This window comes from Convolutriloba macropyga, chromosome 6 (genome assembly GCF_964194025.1).
Source record: "Convolutriloba macropyga chromosome 6, txConMacr16.3, whole genome shotgun sequence".
Lineage (NCBI taxonomy): Eukaryota > Metazoa > Xenacoelomorpha > Acoela > Convolutidae > Convolutriloba > Convolutriloba macropyga.
The window spans coordinates 58,200,156-58,219,570 of NC_134473.1; the positions used below are offsets into that span (position 1 = coordinate 58,200,156).

The 19,415-nt window shown below is 34.9% G+C and overlaps 1 protein-coding gene across 1 annotated transcript in view; it reads right to left on the minus strand.

Annotated features, from left to right (window-relative positions):
- Positions 1–430: 430 nt before the first annotated feature.
- The window catches only part of LOC142341360 (uncharacterized), a 79,754-nt gene continuing 60,769 nt past the window's right edge, over positions 431–19,415 (minus strand). The window contains exons 12-15 of the mRNA XM_075392288.1: positions 13,657–13,786; positions 9,205–9,321; positions 5,070–5,186; positions 431–700 (exon numbers count right to left, since the gene is read on the minus strand). Of these exons, the coding sequence (XP_075248403.1) occupies positions 431–700; positions 5,070–5,186; positions 9,205–9,321; positions 13,657–13,786 (634 nt within the window). The remainder of the gene's footprint in view (positions 701–5,069; positions 5,187–9,204; positions 9,322–13,656; positions 13,787–19,415) is intronic.

Consider the following 19,415-nt stretch of genomic DNA (forward strand, 5'->3'; position numbering starts at 1 on the left):
TATGGTTTTCGATAATGGACTTCAATTCGGAAACAAAATTCAAAGACCATCAAAACCCAGTGCCAAAAGCTTTCATGCGTTCAGTTTTCTCTTTCAGTGTGGAATGATATTTGTTTTTGTTGCTTTTGAAGCTTGGTATCACTCATTGGGTAACTACTAGTCGCAACAATTTTAGCCAATCATTCGCTTCCGAATCAGGCGTTGAATGTTTAGAAAATGTAGCTGAGACGCAATAAAGAAAATCTTCTATCGGGTTTACGCTAGTCTGGACAGACTCGTCTTCCGTCTCCGAGGAACTCACTTCAGAAGGAGAACTCAATTTACTGCGGACAAGAACCTCACCTATATCATCTTATTCTAATTCAAGAACGAAAGAGTGTTGCGGGGTTGAAATTACAACGTTCGAAGTTTTAGGGACATTCTCAGCTTCTTAATTAGTCGTTCTTTTCGCCTCCAAAGGGACTGTTTGACTACTTCCCGAAGAACATTCATTTTCTTCATTAAAAGAAGTGCTGGAATCTTCGGATGTACTAGATTGATAAAGCCGTGCTTCGCCTACTTCAGTTTGCCTCCTTTGGACAATCGATCGACGACGAGTTTGTCTGAACACAGATTGAACGTCCAGTTGCACTGGGTTCAACATGCGTAACTCACAATTATCTGTTTGATTATTCTCGACTTCTTTTGATATATCGTTAAACTGGACGCGAGGGCATTCGCAGGATCTTTTTTTTCTCTCCGAAATAATCTGCACCGTAAAATACCAGCAAATCATCACCAGGAGAAATATCTTCCAGCATTTTCAGTTTGACACACTTTTGTCCGCTTATTTCAGCGATCACATACTCGCAGTTTGAGTCACACGAATGGTTCACAAAACAAACGGTGCCAACCATTAGTCTACTTTTCTTGCAAACGTTAGTGGGTTTGATTACAGAGACTGATTTGATTACAGTGTTTGATTACAGGTTGAATCTGATTTTCATCTTCTTTTTCAATGGGCTCTAGAATTGCCCATAGGTTTTCGAGAACCTTGTTCCGTGCAAATTTCAGCGTTTCATTTCCATTAAAAAACAATCCATAGCCCTCAAAAACGTCTGCTTTGAAGATGTAACCCGAATTTTTAGCTTCACTGTAACAGTTCCCAAGCATTGCGTCAAATTTTGCATAGAGAGCTTTCTCATCAACGAGTTTTTGATTGACATCGTTCGAAAGCTTCTCAACCATTCCAGCCACTTGCAAGGTGCCTCATGCCCAAAAAATTGCTTGGCTAGCACTGTAAGCTCAATTTAGGAGCCCTAAACAGAAGACTTTTCCTTTTTACGTCATAATCAACGAAAAATAGAGAATTTTGTCCAAATTAAGAATGCCTCTTTCGAGAAAACTGAAGTAAAATTTTCAAAACTAACCACAATAACAACTTGACACATGCATTTTTTTCGTAGTTGGCCTAGCAAAACAGGGTTTCAAGCCCAATGCCTTCAATTGATTTCTTGAACAAAATTGAGGACCAAATTTTCTCTAAAAAAAAGAAGCGTCAAGCGTTTTAAAAAAAGTTTTGAAGTCCAGCCAGTTACAAGATGTTTACAACCAAAATGTTTACTCCGCTAGAATTGTAAGCTCCACTTAAGAGCTCTAAACACAGTATTTTTCCTTCTTACGTCATAATCAACGAAAAATAGAGAATTTTGTCCTAATTAAGAATGCTTCTTTCGAGAAAACGAAAAAGAACTCTAATAGGAAGTAAAATTTTCAAAACTACCCGCAATAAAAATATGATGCATGCATTCTAGTTGTAGTTGGCCTAGCAAAACAGGGTTACAAGCCCAAAGCCTTCAATTGATTTCTTGAACAAAATTGCAGACCAATTTTTCTCTAAAAAAAAAGAAGCGTCAAGCGTTTTAAAAAAGTTTTGAAGTCCAGCCAGTTACAAGATGTTTAAAGCCAAAATATTTACTCCGCTAGCACTGTAAGCTCCATTTAAAAGCGCCGAACAGAAGAAAATCATACTTAGATTTTTAACAACAAAAAATAAGACATTTTGTCCAAATAAAGAATGCTTCTTTCGAGGAACCGAAAAAAAGCTAAAATCAGCCACAACTTTCAAAACTACCCGCGATAAATATTTGACGCGTGCATTTTACTTGTATTTGGCCTATTAAAACAGGTTTACAAGCCAATTGCAATCAAATGATTTTTTGAACTAAAAGGCAGGACCAAATTTTCATTAAAACAAGATGCATTAGGCGTTTTGAAAGAAGTTTTAAAGCCCAGCGATTTGCAAGATGCCTCATGCCTAAAACGGTGCTTGGCTAGCACTGTAAGCTCAATTTAGGAGCCCGAAACAGAATATTTTTCCTTTTTACGTCTTAAGCAACGAAAAATAGAGAATTTTGTCCAAATTAAGAATGCTGCTTTCGAGAAAACGAAAAAGAACTCTAAAAGGAAGTAAAATTTTCAAAACTACCCGCAATAAAAATTTGATGCATGCATTCTAGTGGTAGTTAGCCTAGCAAAACAGGGTTACAAGTCCATTGCCTTCAAATTATTTTTTGAACAAAAAGTGAGGACCCAATTTTCTTTTAAAAAAAGAAGCATTAAGCGTTTTAAAAAAAGTTTTGAAGTCCAGCAACTTACAAGATGTTTACTACCAAAATATTTATTCAACTAGCACTGTAAGCTCCATTTAGGAGCCCTGAACAGAAGAAAAATCCTAATTACATTTTTAACAACAAAACAATAAGACATTTTGTCCAAACAAAGAATGCTTCTTTCGAGAAACCGAAAAACCAAAAATCAGCCACAACATTCAAAACTACCCGCGATAAATGTTTGACACGTGCTTTCTACTTCTATTTGGCCTAACAAACAGGGTTACAAGCCGATTGCCTTCAAATGAGTTTTTGAACAAAAAGGCAGGACCAAATTTTCATTAAAAGATGCATAAGGCGTTTTGAGAAAAGTTTTCAAGTCCAGCCACTTAAAAGATGCCTCATGTCCAAAACGTAGCTTGGCTAGCACTGTAAGCTCAATTTGGGAGCCCGAAACAGAATATTTTTCCTTTTTACATCTAAAGCAACGAAAAATAGAGAATTTTGTCCAAATTAAGAATTCATCTTTCGAGAAAACGAAAAAGAAGTCTAAAATGAAGTAAATTTTTCAAAACTACCCGCAATAAAAATTTAACGCGGGCGTTCTACTTGTATTTGGCCTAGCAAAACAGGGTTACAAGCCTATTGCCTTCAAATGAATTTTTGAACAAAAAGTGAGGACCAAATTTTCTTTAAAGAAAAGAAACATTAAGCGTTTCGAAAAAAGTTTTCAAGTCCAACAACTTACAAGATGTTTACTACCAAAATGTTTCCTCGGCTAGCACTGTAAGCTCAATTTGGGAGCCCTAGACAGAAGAAAAAACCCTATATAGGTTTTTAACAACAAAATATAAGAAATTTTTTTCCAAATAAAGAATGCTTCTTCCGAGAAAACAAAAAAAAGCTAAAATCAACCGAAATTTTCCAAATTACCCGCAATAAGAGTTTGACGCGTGCATTCTACTTGAACTTGGCCTATTCAAACAAGTTTTCAAGCCCATTGCCTTCAAATGTTTTTTGAACAAAAGGTGAGGAATTGTTTACTCCGCTAGCACTGTAAGCTCCAATTAGGAGCCCTAAACAGAAGAAAAAATCCTATTTAGATTTTTAAAAACAAAATATAAGACATTTTGTCCAATTAAAGAATGCTTCCTTCGAGAAACCGAAAAAAGCTAAAATCAACCAAAAATTTCAAAACTACCCGCGACAAAAAATTGACGCGTGCAGTCTATTTGTATTTGGCCTAGCAAAACAGGGTTACAAGCCTATTGCCTTCAAATGATTTTTTGAAAAAAAGTGAGGACCAAATTTTCTTTAAAAAAAGAAGCTTTAAGCGTTTCGAAAAAAGTCTTCAAGTCCAGCAACTTACAAGATGTTTACTACCGAAATGTTTGCTCTGCTAGCACAGTAAGCTCAATTTGGGAGCCCTAGAGAGAAGAAAAAATCCTATACAGGTTTTTTACAACAACATTTAAGAAATTTTGTCGAAATAAAGAATGCTTCTTTCGAGAAAAAAAGCTAAAATCAACCGAAACTTTCAAAATTACCCGCAATGAGAGTTTGACGCATGCATTCTACTTGTACTTGGCCTATCAAAACATGGGTACAAGCCCATTGCCTTCAAATGATTTTTTGAACGAAAAGGGAGGACCAATTTTTCATTTACAAAATGAAGCATTAGGCGTTTGCAAGATGTTAACAACCAAAATGTTCCATTCGCTAGCACTGTCAGCTCAATTTAGGAGCCTCAAACAGAAGAAAAGTCCTATTTAGCTTTTCAGCAACAAAATATAAAGACTTCTGTATATTTGAAGAATGCTTCTTTCGAAAAAACGAAGCAAAATCTTAAAACAAACAAAATTGTCAAAAAAACCGCAACAAAGATTCGATGAGCACTTTTCACTCCTATCCAGCCCAGAAAACCAGAGTTAGAAGCCTATTGACTTCAATTAGTTTTTTAATCGAAAATGCCGAACCAAAGTTGCTAAAAAAGAGAAGCCCTAAACGTTTTGAAAAAATGTTTTCACGTTCAGCCACTTAAAAGATGCTTCATAACAAAAAGTTTGTTTGGCCAGCACTGTAAGCTCAAATCAGGAGACCCAAAAGGAAAAAAAAACAATATTTAAGTTTTTCGATACAAAATATAAAGAATTTTGTCCAAGTAAAGAATGCTTCTTTCAAGAAAATGAAAAAAAAGCAAAATTCAAAAAAAAACTTTCAAATATACTCGCAATAAAAATTTGATGCATGCACTCTACTAACATCCAGCTTATAATATAATTGCAACAAACTTCGTTTGAGAGCAATTAAACACGTTTAGGAATCCATAGAACCAATATTACATGTTTTTTCGATGAATGCATGATTAAGAAAAAGTCCATTAATACCACCGAGAAAAAGCAGGGGTCTCTCGCGCCATTATTCGGCGGCGTTGCTGCGTACATGCATTATTGCATTAAAAAATAGGTTAAAACTGACCTTTTCGACCACCGGGTGATCGAATAACTCAATAGATTCAGACTGATGGTACGCTACTCTTTCACTCTTGTGAGGAATTTTGTAATCTCTCAGAAAGGTTGACATAATTATAACTAACTGAAATGAGGTATACATATGAGCAGTACGTCATTTTAACAAAACCAAAAGACACACAAGAACGCTCGCAAAAGTCAGTGCGCAGCACAGATTGTTCCTGGAGATCCTAGGGGGAAGGACAAGGTGCAATAGGGAGGAGCTGACCAACCAGCGTCTCAACGGGGCGCACCTTTCCGGCAGAACCGCCTTTGGGACGGGATTACTAGGTTATTAGTAGTAAATATAAATAAATATGTGGTTCGCAATTATTGAACCACATTACCGGTTGATATACGTTATTTGACATTATAACAGACATAACAAGGTCAATTTTTGAGGTGATTGGCCCATCTGGGGCAAAGATCTGACCCAAAACGTGGGAAAGAAATGGTCTTCCTGGGCCAAAATGACCTGATCTGCAATGGACAATATCTCGAAAGTGAAACCTTCATATGAAACGTATAATCTACTGTTAGAAAGCTCATTACAATTTTGCTAGACTATGCAAATGGATTCTTGATGGAACCGCTCAATCGGGAGATATTAAGGAATATAGGTACGGTACCATACGCTACAGAAGCACAAGTCTTCACGCCTGAAATCATCAAACTCACAGCCAAGGAGTTTGGTTATAATAATTAAATTTTCAACCCTTGCCATGTCACAGGCAATCTACACAACAATACGTTCTACAACAATCCACGTTTTTGAACAAATTTTTATCGACTCGGCAGGTGGGTCTCCAATAGGGCCAAAACTGCCAGTACCTGTACCGGTCAATATTTCCAAACTGGTACAGAAAATGCTATAAGTAAAAAATGTAGGCTGAAAGCTCGGCCTATGACACGTTCAACTATGTCAAAAAATCAGTGCACTCTACGAGGAGATATTTCAAAAACAAGGCGTCGTACCAGGACCCCAAAATGGAAGAAGAAACGAGCTGTAGAGCTAAAATTGACCTTCAAGACTCCAGAAAACACCCTATGATTTGTACAGGGAACCACTCCCACTATCTGAGGATTTTAAAACACTATAATATGTAACTTAAATCTACTGTTATGTGGTACCGAAATTTGGGTGACCCAAAACGTACTAATATTGGCACTCTTTGCAAAGTTACACCAAAATAACTTTTTAGCCGAGTCGTTATTGGGGATAACCAATACACGCAAGCAAGAAAGGTTATGTACCAACGCAATGCGATTATTCCCGCTTGATTTGGTAAATTACTTTAGAAGAAATTACTCTATATCCAAAGTGTTCCTCTGATTTTGGGCTATGTCACGACACCCATTTTTGGAGAAATCGCAAAAAAAACTCCGTGAATTATTTCGGGTCCTCCTGCAAGTCAACAATGGACATATTGACGGTTCCTAGCTTTTATCACGAGGTGAGAATAAATCCACGTCGCCATAAAGGCTGTGTTGTGTTTGCAAATTCGTTCAAAAAATTAGGACTAAAACTAGAACCAAAAAATCAGGGAAAACGGAAAATTTTGGATTTTGGGAGCACCGTTGATTCCTCGGTTTCAAACTGTCTAAAACGTCTCATTAAAGACGATTAGTAGTCACATGTAACTCAACAACTAGCAAATATATCAAAAAAGGGACAGTTTATTGAAAACAAGTTTTTAAAAAAAAAATTGATCAAAACAAAATGGTTCAATCTTTTTCAGTAATTTTAATAACCGTAGCCTTAAAGTGCTCTAAAAGAGCATCACCATGCGCTATTATACGTCATTTTTATTGCAAAAATTGTGCAACCATCAGAAAAAGGCTATTTTTTCAAATGACTTTTTTACGGAGTTCTTGGCAACCATTTCAAAGACCAAAAAAACAAATTGACAAAAGTCACACTTTTAGAGGTATGAGGCCGCCTAAGCTGGCTTTGAATTTCTATTGCAGCCATCATAGCCAACTGTTTCCCAATCTACGATAGAACAAATTATAATATCATCAAATTAAAAAAAAAACATTATTATGAAAAACTATAGCATAATTTTCTGTATTTGAATGAGTTTTCTGTTACTAATCAAGCCTTCTGAACATAATTACCTCAAAAACAAGGTAGTATGGCTCCTTTTCTCTGAACACAGTTGTTGTTCTTTTTACTAATCATTTTGACTCTAGAAACAATGTGTTTGCGTGAAATTTTACGGTCGTTTTATTTCTTTTCTTCTAATTTTTTTGTATAGAACTCCAAATGGTGTTGAAGAAGTGAACATAAGCTGTCTGCTAACAAAAATTTCCTATGTTACATTGTGAAAACAATCGTGTCGCCCAAACGAACCATGTAAATGATGATAAACACGTATAAACTCTTGAAAATTAGTTTTGTATTTTTGTTTAAGTCAGACAAAAAATAAACAAAACTGAATGTTCTCAATCCTTAAAATTTATAAAATACTAAAAGAGAGTGAAGAAAAGTAGCAAAGTACGCTAGTATAGGACAACTTCGATACAACAATAAAAACTTTATGAATGAAAGATCTTTACTTAAAAATAACTTATTTATGGATTTCTTGGTCGTTTCGTTTCTTTTCTTCTAATGTTTTTTGTCTACAACTCTGATGGCGTTGAAGTAAACATATGCTTTTTGCTAACATAAACCTCTTATTTTACATTGTTTTTCTATTGAAAACAGATTTGTCATTCAAACAATTCATGTAAATTACGATAAACGCCTATGAACTCTTGGAAACATTTTTTCGTATTTTTTTATGTTAGACAAAAACTAAACAAAGATTATTGTTCTTAATACTTTAAATCTATTTAAGAAAACTATAAAAATTAAACAACAGTGGCAGACTACGCTAATGTAGGACATCTTTGGGGCAAATATAAAAAAGTATGAAAAGAAGATCTTTATTAAAATTTATTCTATTTATGGAGTTCTTGGCAATCATATCAAAGACCATTTTAACGAAATGCAAAAAGAGACAATCTTATAGGTACGAAGCCACATGTTGTAGCTTCAGGTGTTTATTGCAGCACTTATAGCGCATTTTATCACACTCCACGAAACACAACAATATATAATAACATCAAATTAAAAAAATCTAATTAAGAAGAACATGAGCTTATTTTTGTTGTGTAGTTGAAATAGCTCTCTGTTACTAATTATGCCTTCTGAACAAAATTACCGCAAAAATACTATAGAACGGCTCTTTATTTGTGAAAAGATTGGTTGTTGTTTTTACTCCTGATTTTGGCTCTAGAAACAATGTATTTGTGCTAAATTTTAACGTCGTTTCGTTGATTTTCTGCTATTTTTTTTAGCACGCTTTGATGAAGTAAACATGCCTTCTTGTAACAAAACTGTCTTACTTAATGTCAAATTTCAAGCATATTAGACACTCTTTGAGAAACCTGAAAAGTCATGGATTTCTTGGCAACAATATGCAAGACCATAAATATTTTTGGTCTTGGATATGGTTGCCAAAACATAAAAAATTGAATTAACCTAATTTGCTTTTTTGGAACGCTTAATGTAGTCAAAAGAAATTAATTAAGCATTTCTCTGTAATTTTTTGTATTTTTTGACTTTTACTTTTATTGTCCTACATTTTGCATGGTCTTCTATATTCACGTTCAGCCACTTAAAAGATGCTTCATAACAAAAAGTTTGTTTGGCCAGCACTGTAAGCTCAAATCAGGAGACCCAAAAGGAAAAAAAACAAAATTTAAGTTTTTGGATACAAAATATAAAGAATTTTGTCCAAGTAAAGAATGCTTCTTTCAAGAAAATGAAAAAAAAGCTAAATTCAAAAAAAAAACTTTCAAATATACTCGCAATAAAAATTTGATGCATGCACTCTACTAACATCCAGCTTATAATATAATTGCTACAAACTTCGTTTGAGAGCAATTAAACACGTTTAGGAATCCGTAGAACCAATATTACACGTTTTTTCGATGAATGCATGATTAAGAAAAAGTCCATTAATGCCACCGAGAAAAAGCAGGGGTCTCTCGCGCCATTATTCGGCGGCGTTGCTGCGTATATGCATTATTGCATTAAAAAATAAGTTAAAACTGACTTTTTCGACCACCGGGTGATCGAATAACTCAATAGATTCAGACTGATGGTACGCTACTCTTTCACTCTTGTGAGGAATTTTGTAATCTCTCAGAAAGGTTGACATAATTATAACTAACTGAAATGAGGTATACATATGAGCAGTACGTCATTCTAACAAAACCAAAAGACACACAAGAACGCTCGCAAAAGTCAGTGCGCAGCACAGATTGTTCCTGGAGATCCTAGGGGGAAGGACAAGGTGCAATAGGGAGGAGCTGACCAACCAGCGTCTCAACGGGGCGCACCTTTCCGGCAGAACCGCCTTTGGGACGGGATTACTAGGTTATTAGTAGTAAATATAAATAAATATGTGGTTCGCAATTATTGAACCACATTACCGGTTGATATACGTTATTTGACATTATAACAGACATAACAAGGTCAATTTTTGAGGTGATTGGCCCATCTGGGGCAAAGATCTGACCCAAAACGTGGGAAAGAAATGGTCTTCCTGGGCCAAAATGACCTGATCTGCAATGGACAATATCTCGAAAGTGAAACCTTCATATGAAACGTATAATCTACTGTTAGAAAGCTCATTACAATTTTGCTAGACTATGCAAATGGATTCTTGATGGAACCGCTCAATCGGGAGATATTAAGGAATATAGGTACGGTACCATACGCTACAGAAGCACAAGTCTTCACGCCTGAAATCATCAAACTCACAGCCAAGGAGTTTGGTTATAATAATTAAATTTTCAACCCTTGCCATGTCACAGGCAATCTACACAACAATACGTTCTACAACAATCCACGTTTTTGAACAAATTTTTATCGACTCGGCAGGTGGGTCTCCAATAGGGCCAAAACTGCCAGTACCTGTACCGGTCAATATTTCCAAACTGGTACAGAAAATGCTATAAGTAAAAAATGTAGGCTGAAAGCTCGGCCTATGACACGTTCAACTATGTCAAAAAATCAGTGCACTCTACGAGGAGATATTTCAAAAACAAGGCGTCGTACCAGGACCCCAAAATGGAAGAAGAAACGAGCTGTAGAGCTAAAATTGACCTTCAAGACTCCAGAAAACACCCTATGATTTGTACAGGGAACCACTCCCACTATCTGAGGATTTTAAAACACTATAATATGTAACTTAAATCTACTGTTATGTGGTACCGAAATTTGGGTGGCCCAAAACGTACTAATAATGGCACTTTTTGCAAAGTTACACCAAAATAACTTTTTAGCCGAGTCGTTATTGGGGATAACCAATACACGCAAGCAAGAAGGTTATGTACCAACGAAATGCGATTTTTCCCGCTTGATTTGGTAAAGTACTTTAGAAGAAATTACTGTATATCCAAAGTGTTCCTCTGATTTTGGGCTATGTCACGACACCCATTTTTGGAGAAATCGCAAAAAAAACTCCGTGAATTATTTCGGGTCCTCCTGCAAGTCAACAATGGACATATTGAGGGGTTCCTAGCTTTTATCACGAGGTGAGAAAAAAATCCACTTCGCCATAAAGGCTGTGTTGTGTCTGCAAATTCGTTCAAAAAATTAGGACTACAACTAGAACCAAAAAATCAGGGAAAACGGAAAATTTTGGATTTTGGGAGCACCGTTGAATCCTCGGTTTCAAACTGTCTAAAACGTCTCATTAAAGACGATTAGTAGTCACGTGTAACTCAACAACTATGAAATATATCAAAAAAGGGACAGTTTATTGAAAACAAGTTTTTTAATAAAAAAATGTTCAAAACAAAATGGTTCAATCTTTTTCAGTAATTTCAATAACCGTAGCCTTAAAGTGCTCTAAAAGAGCATCACCATGCGCTATCATACGTCATTTTTTTTGCAAAATTGTGCAACCATCAGAAAAAGGCTATTTTTTCAAATGACTTTTTTTACAGAGTTCTTGGCAACCATTTCAAAGACCAAAAAAACAAATTGACAAAAGTCACACGTTTAGAGGTATTAGGCCGTGTAAGCTGGCTTTGGATTTCTATTGCAGCCCTCATAGCCAACTGTTTCCCAATCTACGATAGAACAAATTATAATATCATCAAATTAAAAAAAAACATTATTTTGAAAAACTATAGCATAATTTTCTGTATTTGAATGAGTTTTCTGTTACCAATCAAGCCTTCTGAACATAATTACCCCAAAAACAAGGTAGTATGGCTCCTTTTCTCTGAACACAGTTGTTGTTCTTTTTACTAATCATTTTGACTCTAGAAACAATGTGTTTGCGTGAAATTTTACGGTCGTTTTATTTCTTTTCTTCTAATTTTTTTGTATAGAACTCCAAATGGTGTTGAAGAAGTGAACATAAGCTGTCTGCTAACAAAAAAGTCCTATGTTACATTGTGAAAACAATCGTGTCGCCCAAACGAACCATGTAAATGATGATAAACACGTATAAACTCTTGAAAATTAGTTTTGTATTTTTGTTTAAGTCAGACAAAAAATAAACAAAACTGAATGTTCTCAATCCTTAAAATTTACAAAATACTTAAAGAGAGTGAAGAAAAGTAGCAAAGTACGCTAGTATAGGACAACTTTGATACAACAATAAAAACCTTATGAATGAAAGATCTTTACTTTAAAATAACTTATTTATGGATTTCTTGGTCGTTTCGTTTCTTTTCTTCTAATGTTTTTTGTCTAGAACTCTCATGGCGTTGAAGTAAACATATGCTTTCTGCTAACATAAATCTTTTATTTTACATTGTTTTTCTATTGAAAACAGATTTGTCATCCAAACAATTCATGTAAATTACGATAAACGCCTATGAACTCTTGGAAATATTTTTTTGTATTTTTTTATGTTAGACAAAAACTAAACAAAGATTATTGTTCTTAATACTTAAAATCTATATAAGAAAACTATAAAAAGTAAACAACAGTGACAGAATACGCTAATGTAGGACATCTTTGGGGCAAAAATAAAAAAGTATGAAAAGAAGATCTTTATTAAAATGTATTCTACTTATGGAGTTCTTGGCAATCATATCAAAGATCATTTTAACGAAATGCAAAAAGAGACAATCTTATAGGTATGAGGCCGCATGTTGTAGCTTCAGGTGTTTATTGCAGCACTTATAGCGCATTTTATCACACTCCACGAAATAAAACAATATATAATAACATCAAATTAAAAAAAACTAATTAAGAGGAACATGAGCTTATTTTTGTGTAGTTGAAATAGCTCTCTGTTACTAATTATACCTTCTGAAAAAAATTCCCGCAAAAATACTATAGAACGGCTTTTTATTTGTGAAAAGATTGGTTGTTGTTTTTACTCCTGATTTTGGCTCTAGAAACAATGTATTTGTGCTAAATTTTAACGTCGTTTCGTTGATTTTCTTCTATTTTTTTGAGCACGCTGTGATGAAGTAAACATGCCTTCTTGTAACAAAAATGTCTTACTTAATGTCAAATTTCAAGCATTTTAGACACGCTTTGAGAAACCTGAAAAGTCATGGATTTCTTGGCAACAATATGCAAGACCATAAATATTTTTGGTCTTGGATATGGTTGCCAAAACATAAAAAATTGAATTAACCTAATTTGCTTTTTTGGAACGCTTAATGTAGTCAAAAGAAATTAATTAAGCAGTTCTCTGTAATTTTTTGTGTTTTTTGACTTTGACTTTTATTGTCCTACATTTTGCATGGTCTTCTCTATGGTTGCCATGTTACCATAAACTCCATATATGGCTTGGATATGGTTGTTAAGAAAAGTTTATGGTTGTCAACCCGGGGTCGCAATTGCTTTTCTTTATAGTAGTTTTGCATTATCGGAAGAACTGTTGGACATCTTCCATCCACAAGCTGATTTAATTGCGTCCATATAATGATTTTCTGTCATTACAGTTACACTATACTTCTTTTGCGCAAATATAAGTGTGTATTTTGACAATAAAAAGAGCCGTATTTTTGAGCACACCCCAACAAATATAGATATTTTGTAGAATATGAGATATTTATTGTAAAATTTCAACAAAATTAATCTTTTACATTAATTTTTCTGCCCATTTATATTGGTTGGTCAAATGGGGTAACTGCTGCGTTCCATTGTACATCGTGCTTCAATTCTCACTAGGCATTTTAATAACGCAACAATCGGATATGTTTAGTTAAGGTGAATTAAGCTGCCTTTTTTGTAAAAATTGCAGCGTATAGGAGTAAAATTTTTTCACATTTATCGCCAAAAGCAGATTACGGATATTATACAACCAATCAGTGCGCTTACTGGTTTTCAGTATTATTAGTTTTTCCTTAACCGACGACGCCTCAAAAAATGAGTTGATGTGAATTAATTCGAGCCATTAACCCAAAACAACGTTTTCTTCTAATAATACTTTGAAATTGCAACCCGAAAACTCTCACATCTCTTCGATTGTCAACATTTTGAGAAATACATTTCGAGATTCAAATTACTAAACAGAAAAAATGGGTACATGCCTGTGATCGACTCCTACAGAGGGTGGTTTTTTAACCAATGACACAGGAGTGGCCACAATGATGATCAACATGGCCAACACCAGGAAAGCAGCCACAACACCTGACGTGTACAACAGCAAACTCTCGCTAAAAAGTGAACAAACTCTATGCTTTCAAAAGCGTATGAACAGGTCAAGTATCTACCCGGGGCGAGGTGGTAGAAATATGACTCGACAAAACGTCGTCTGGGGGGGGGGTGTCATTCCGGGTCGTTAAATACACGGACCCGGAAGAAGTTAATGACCCGGTAAGTCGAATCATATATCTGGTATTTCAGAACAATGACCCGGTCTTTCTATTCATAAATCTGGTATTTCGGAACAATGACCCGGTCTTTCTATTCATAAATCTGGTATTTCGGAACAATGAAAAGCTTTACATCAAAACTTCTTCAGAACTGTTAAATGGGATTGTAAATAACTTCTTAATCACTGCAATGCAAAGAAACAATGAGTTCATACGAAAACAGAATTGCCTCCCGTACCGAACTCTAAGGGAAATTTTAGTAGATCAACCAAAAGTTAAAAGGGGTAGAAATTGGAAATATAATTGGAAACTTGTAGACTTACTGGCATAAAAATATGTCTGCTTAGTAGACGTGTAGCTTAAAGACACCAGAAAAAAGCATTCAATTTAACTAATTTGACGCCATTGAGAAGAGTTGTTTCTAAAAACCATCCTAAAATCGTTTTAGTAAATGTCAATTTCTCCACAATTGACATAAACATTAATGCATGTAAAAGTCATTTTGTTACAAAAGCAAATCACGCGCAACAAAACACAAAACGCCAAATGATTTCTAGCAAGACACCCGGTTCGAGGTTTACCCCCTTAATCCACCCCTAATTAGCGGGGATTTGGGTTTAATGCGTATTCCACTCCAATTTATGGGGGAAAAGAATGTGAGAGTGTAATTTTATAAAAATACACTGTATTGACACTCTTTTCTCCACTCTTTTACACTCTTTGCAATTAGTGTAATTTAGTGTAGACTGATAAAAAATTACTATCTTACACAATAAACATTATAACTGAAATTTAAACGGATGATAAAAGTATCAGTTGGCGCAAGAGTTTACGCACAAGGTGAATTTAATATGTTCGAGAGAGGGAAGATGGGGTGGTCAATCCTCAGCACCTCCTTTCACTTTTATACATTGAAAATTCACTCTTGTAATTACACTCTTCCACCGTTATTTAAGGGGAGAAATTAGGGTGTAATTTTTTATTTTTACCATTTTTACACTCTTTTCCGCGTTATTTTCGGGCAAAATCCTAGGCCCGGGACTTATTGAAATACGATATAAACAAAAAATTGCGTTTTGTCATAACAAATAAGTAGAGCAGGAAAAATATCAGCTAAAGTCGAAAACACTGAAATCAGAAAAAAAATGCTGATTCGCTGAAAAGTCTTGGCTCCCATTACGTCGCCAACACTATAAATTCAGCTGTATTCCTCGCTTGCGAACACGAGTGGCAATCTTTTGTCACCCGATTTCGCTTCATCAAAAAATGGTTAAATTGTGGACAACAGTGACAACAATAGCTGCTGACCATCGTTACAAATTTTTGTCACTGATCATGTAAAACCACATTTTTACGTCACAAATGTCCGCTATTTTTGAGTGGAGAAATCGTCAACAATATCCACATTTATGAGCACAATTATTTATTTAATTTCAATTTTTTGCTGCTCCTAGTAATTAAATAAATTTTGATTTATTTTTCAATTACCAAATCAATGACAAAAATTTGTCAGCATTATCCACAATTAAGACCAAACCGTACAAACAATAAGCTGCAAAGAACACACTGCTATTTATGTCAGAACTGACAGTGAATTGGACTCAGTGGCAATCATTTAAATGGCAATCATTAAAACAAATTGAAGCAAAACTAGACTTTAATATTATTAGCATCAGATTAATTTAATACGAATCACTCAGCGCTGTTTTTGTCGCGGCATTTTTATTGTGGTGGCGCACTTTATACTGTCATCGTCTATTAATTGGAAGATTGAGTAATCAAAAAGTCAGCAGAGAAAGACGGAGTAATAAACGTAAGTTAAAACATTTTCTCCCCTGTTGCAACTGATATTACAACTGAAATTAATGAGAGTATTGCAAGATTGGAATTGTTTTTTGTATATCACCATTCTCATCCACACTTCAAAGCATTTGTCAAATATAAATACATTTAGTCACCTGAAGAAACTCTGTACCTAAATTTGTATTGCCTCCTGTCAAGCTTTCAATTGCCGAAAAATGGTCAAAGATCAACGACCCTTCAAAATTAGTACGCACTTTAAACCGCTTCCTCCTTCAACAGTAGAATACTTTATAATCAACATGATCAACAAACTTTCATCTGCTCAGTTTTGCGAGCTCACTGCTATAATACTCCTTGCGCTTTTCTGTTTTAGAACTGCCTGCTCTGCAAAATATTTGATCTTCTTTATATTCCCTGCATTAAAACTCCTAACATCTCTTGCAGACGCCAGACCTATTGAGATGAGTATCTATGAAATTAATGCTCCTAACCTTCATGTTAACCACTTTGGTTAACCATTTCGCGAAATTGCGAACCCTGTGATAAAGTTAGCATTAATCAAGCACGATTCACTTTTTACCAAAGAAATTATAAAGCTAAGTTAGAAGCACCTATGTGTAACGCAACCCAACAACAATGTTGGTTTTTCGATTCTTTTGACTGCAGTAGAATAGATGACAGACAGAAAAATCTAATAACGCTATATGATTCTCTGTACTTTAGTCTTCGTGACGGCTTCGATATCAACACTGAAGAACCTATCCAAAATTTTGATTCTGATCTTTTTGAAAAATAAACTTTATTCTAGTGACAACAAAATAGTTGATATAGAGCATTTTCAAATTTATGACAATTTTGATTTCGGGACAAATCTTGGAGCAAAGATTGACTACTGTACATTAATGATCTTTGGCAACTTCAAACCTCTACGATAGAGCTATTAGGGAATGACTCTGAGCTAGAATGCTTAACTATTCCCAATACTTCAGTGATATCTGATGAAAATCACCGTTTCGCAGGATAAACTTTAACTAGAAACATATGTATGTTTCCCAAAACTAATGGCAATGGTACCTGGCTATATAATTGTCCTGATTTGCTTTAACCCTTACAGATTCTCAATAAGTGCTATAAAAGAATATGCATTCTTTATGGAGATGACATACATTTTGTTCATCCTATTTCTAGACAAACTTTCGAAAAAGCCGAGGAGCAATTGTGCTCCAAAAAACATTCAATCTTATTCCAACTATATGTTGATGATGTTAATTCATGGGTTGAACTAACCCCACAGATAAGCAAAGTTAGAGGACCTGCACTCTTTAAATCACGCATAGTCATTCAGCAAATTACTAATGTAATTACTGCAAGCCTTCATGCTTCTATCTACGAAAATAAAGTTATGATGGATTTCTGGAATTCAATCACTTTTAACTCCAATGTGAAGAGCAGTTCCCAAAGATTTTACTAAGTCATTATTAGGTGGCAAAAACTATTTGGAAATGTTCAGGTTCAAGTTATTATAATTCTAGAACAATTTATGTGGATACATTCATTCCACCCGACTTCAGAAACGTTAGATTAGTTGAAAGCTTCGGGAAGATACAATATATAATTGAACGATACGGAATATTCTTTGCCGCTTTCCTATTCATAAAACTACTCATTGACATAGTTCTATGCCTTTTCCGAGCAATGCAAATTAGTTGATTTTTATAAAAGTCTATTCAATTTATGTCAGTTCTAATTCTGACCTCTATCTATCAAACAACTAATTCAGAGAATAATAACACTGATGAGAAGAGAGAACGCACATTGCGAGTTCCAGGTTCTGAGATTGTTACTATCAGAGAACGATTTATTCTAATTCCATCTTTTGGAGAGATTATTAGCTTACCAGCTAAAAATTTTCGAGAAAATTTTTTTTATCCAAACCGAGTGTTTGATGAGGATATTCCAGACAAATACAGATACGACCATAACGTTCCTAAATCTCCAGCATAGGATTAGTTCCTCCATCCTCCTAGTGTCATCATACTATATGATGATTATATACTACACACTGACTTCATTACAACTGATTTACTTGGAAAATGAATACAAAATACAAGAAAGATAATACTTGCAAAATGAATTCAAAAAATATACTCTTGGAATATGAAAGGGTAGAGAACACTTGATATTTTAGAACACTTTCTTACAGTCCTAACGAAACAAACTCATGCCAATCTTTCAGAAGGAACCCTCACTTGGCTGGCCCAATTACAGCACACAATCAACTTCTAAAACCCAATCTGGAGTCAAACAACTCGACCGGCTTTTATCTTCATTACAACCAACAACTCATATTACTCCATCTACAACGATCAAAGTTTTAGCAATGTAAACTCAAACAACTAGTGCAATTTCATCAACAACAGTTACATCACCTAAAACGAAAACTAAAACAACAGAGACAGTTGCAAGGAAATATTTACGTAAACAATTCATTAGAGAGACATTTAGCCCAGCGACGCCGCGAGAAGTAAATACACCCAAGATTAACAGTACAGTACCCAACTTCTTAACAAAACTACGACAACTCAACCATCACGACCAAACTTTCTTAATCTTTATCCTCACACAATTACGCTCCTGCAAAACTGCCTACAAAAACAGCCTTAAGCTGAAATACAAGCTGAATACCACGGTTTTACTAGATACCCGAACTACGATTCGAATTTAATCTACCAGCTGCAACTCAACATCAGCAGATTCAGCCTCATTGGTCACTTGTCGCATCTTATCTACTAAATAATCATACTATACAAGGGCAAATAATACAAGTCCCGTTTGACAATATTATATTCAATCTCACTCCTCAGCTTGATACCTTTACTTATCAGTACAACAAAATTTCTCACAGAAAAGCAACGCTCTCAACAGCTCGACCAACGGATTACTAAGCTCCAACTGGAGATCGCAAATCTGAAGCATTAACTCAAAATCCTTTGCTCATCACGTTGAGCAATCACGGATGGGAGTAGAATTTCGCGTGTTTGTTGATGTTCAGTACCCCTTTCAATTCTTTTTCTTCTTTTTCCGGCGGTAAAAAAAAATATTTTGTTTGACACATTGGTTCTGCCGCCTAATTTTTACAGTCAATTTGATTCATTCTTTGGCCCCATTACTTGCATCAATTACGGTACCGAAAATCTCTAAAAAATTTGAATTTCTAATATTTACAATGAAGATAATATAGTTATATTCACCGATTCCCTTGCTTCTAACTCATAGTCAACAAGGAGTCCGTTTTTATCATTCAACTTTTCCATCAAAATCCTGATTCACCTAATTGCATGTCTTAAAATAATTCACTAAACGTTAAGCAGTATTGTGATCTCGCTGATTTTATTGAATCGCAAGTTTTCAAAACTTTAAAAACCTTCTTGGTGGGAGTTATAGTCTACACTCCGATTTCAGTCCATTGGACCTTTCGGTTACAAGAAACTTATTTCTGCAAGCTAACAATTCAAACGAAATTTTACATTATTTTCGTCAGATTCCTGAGTACGGTCAATTCGAAAATCTAAAACTTATTCATAGTGAAGAAATCTTTATTATTAATAATTTTACCTTCGACCTCTAACTTATTACAAAGAAGTGATTTTGTTATCCACTATATTGG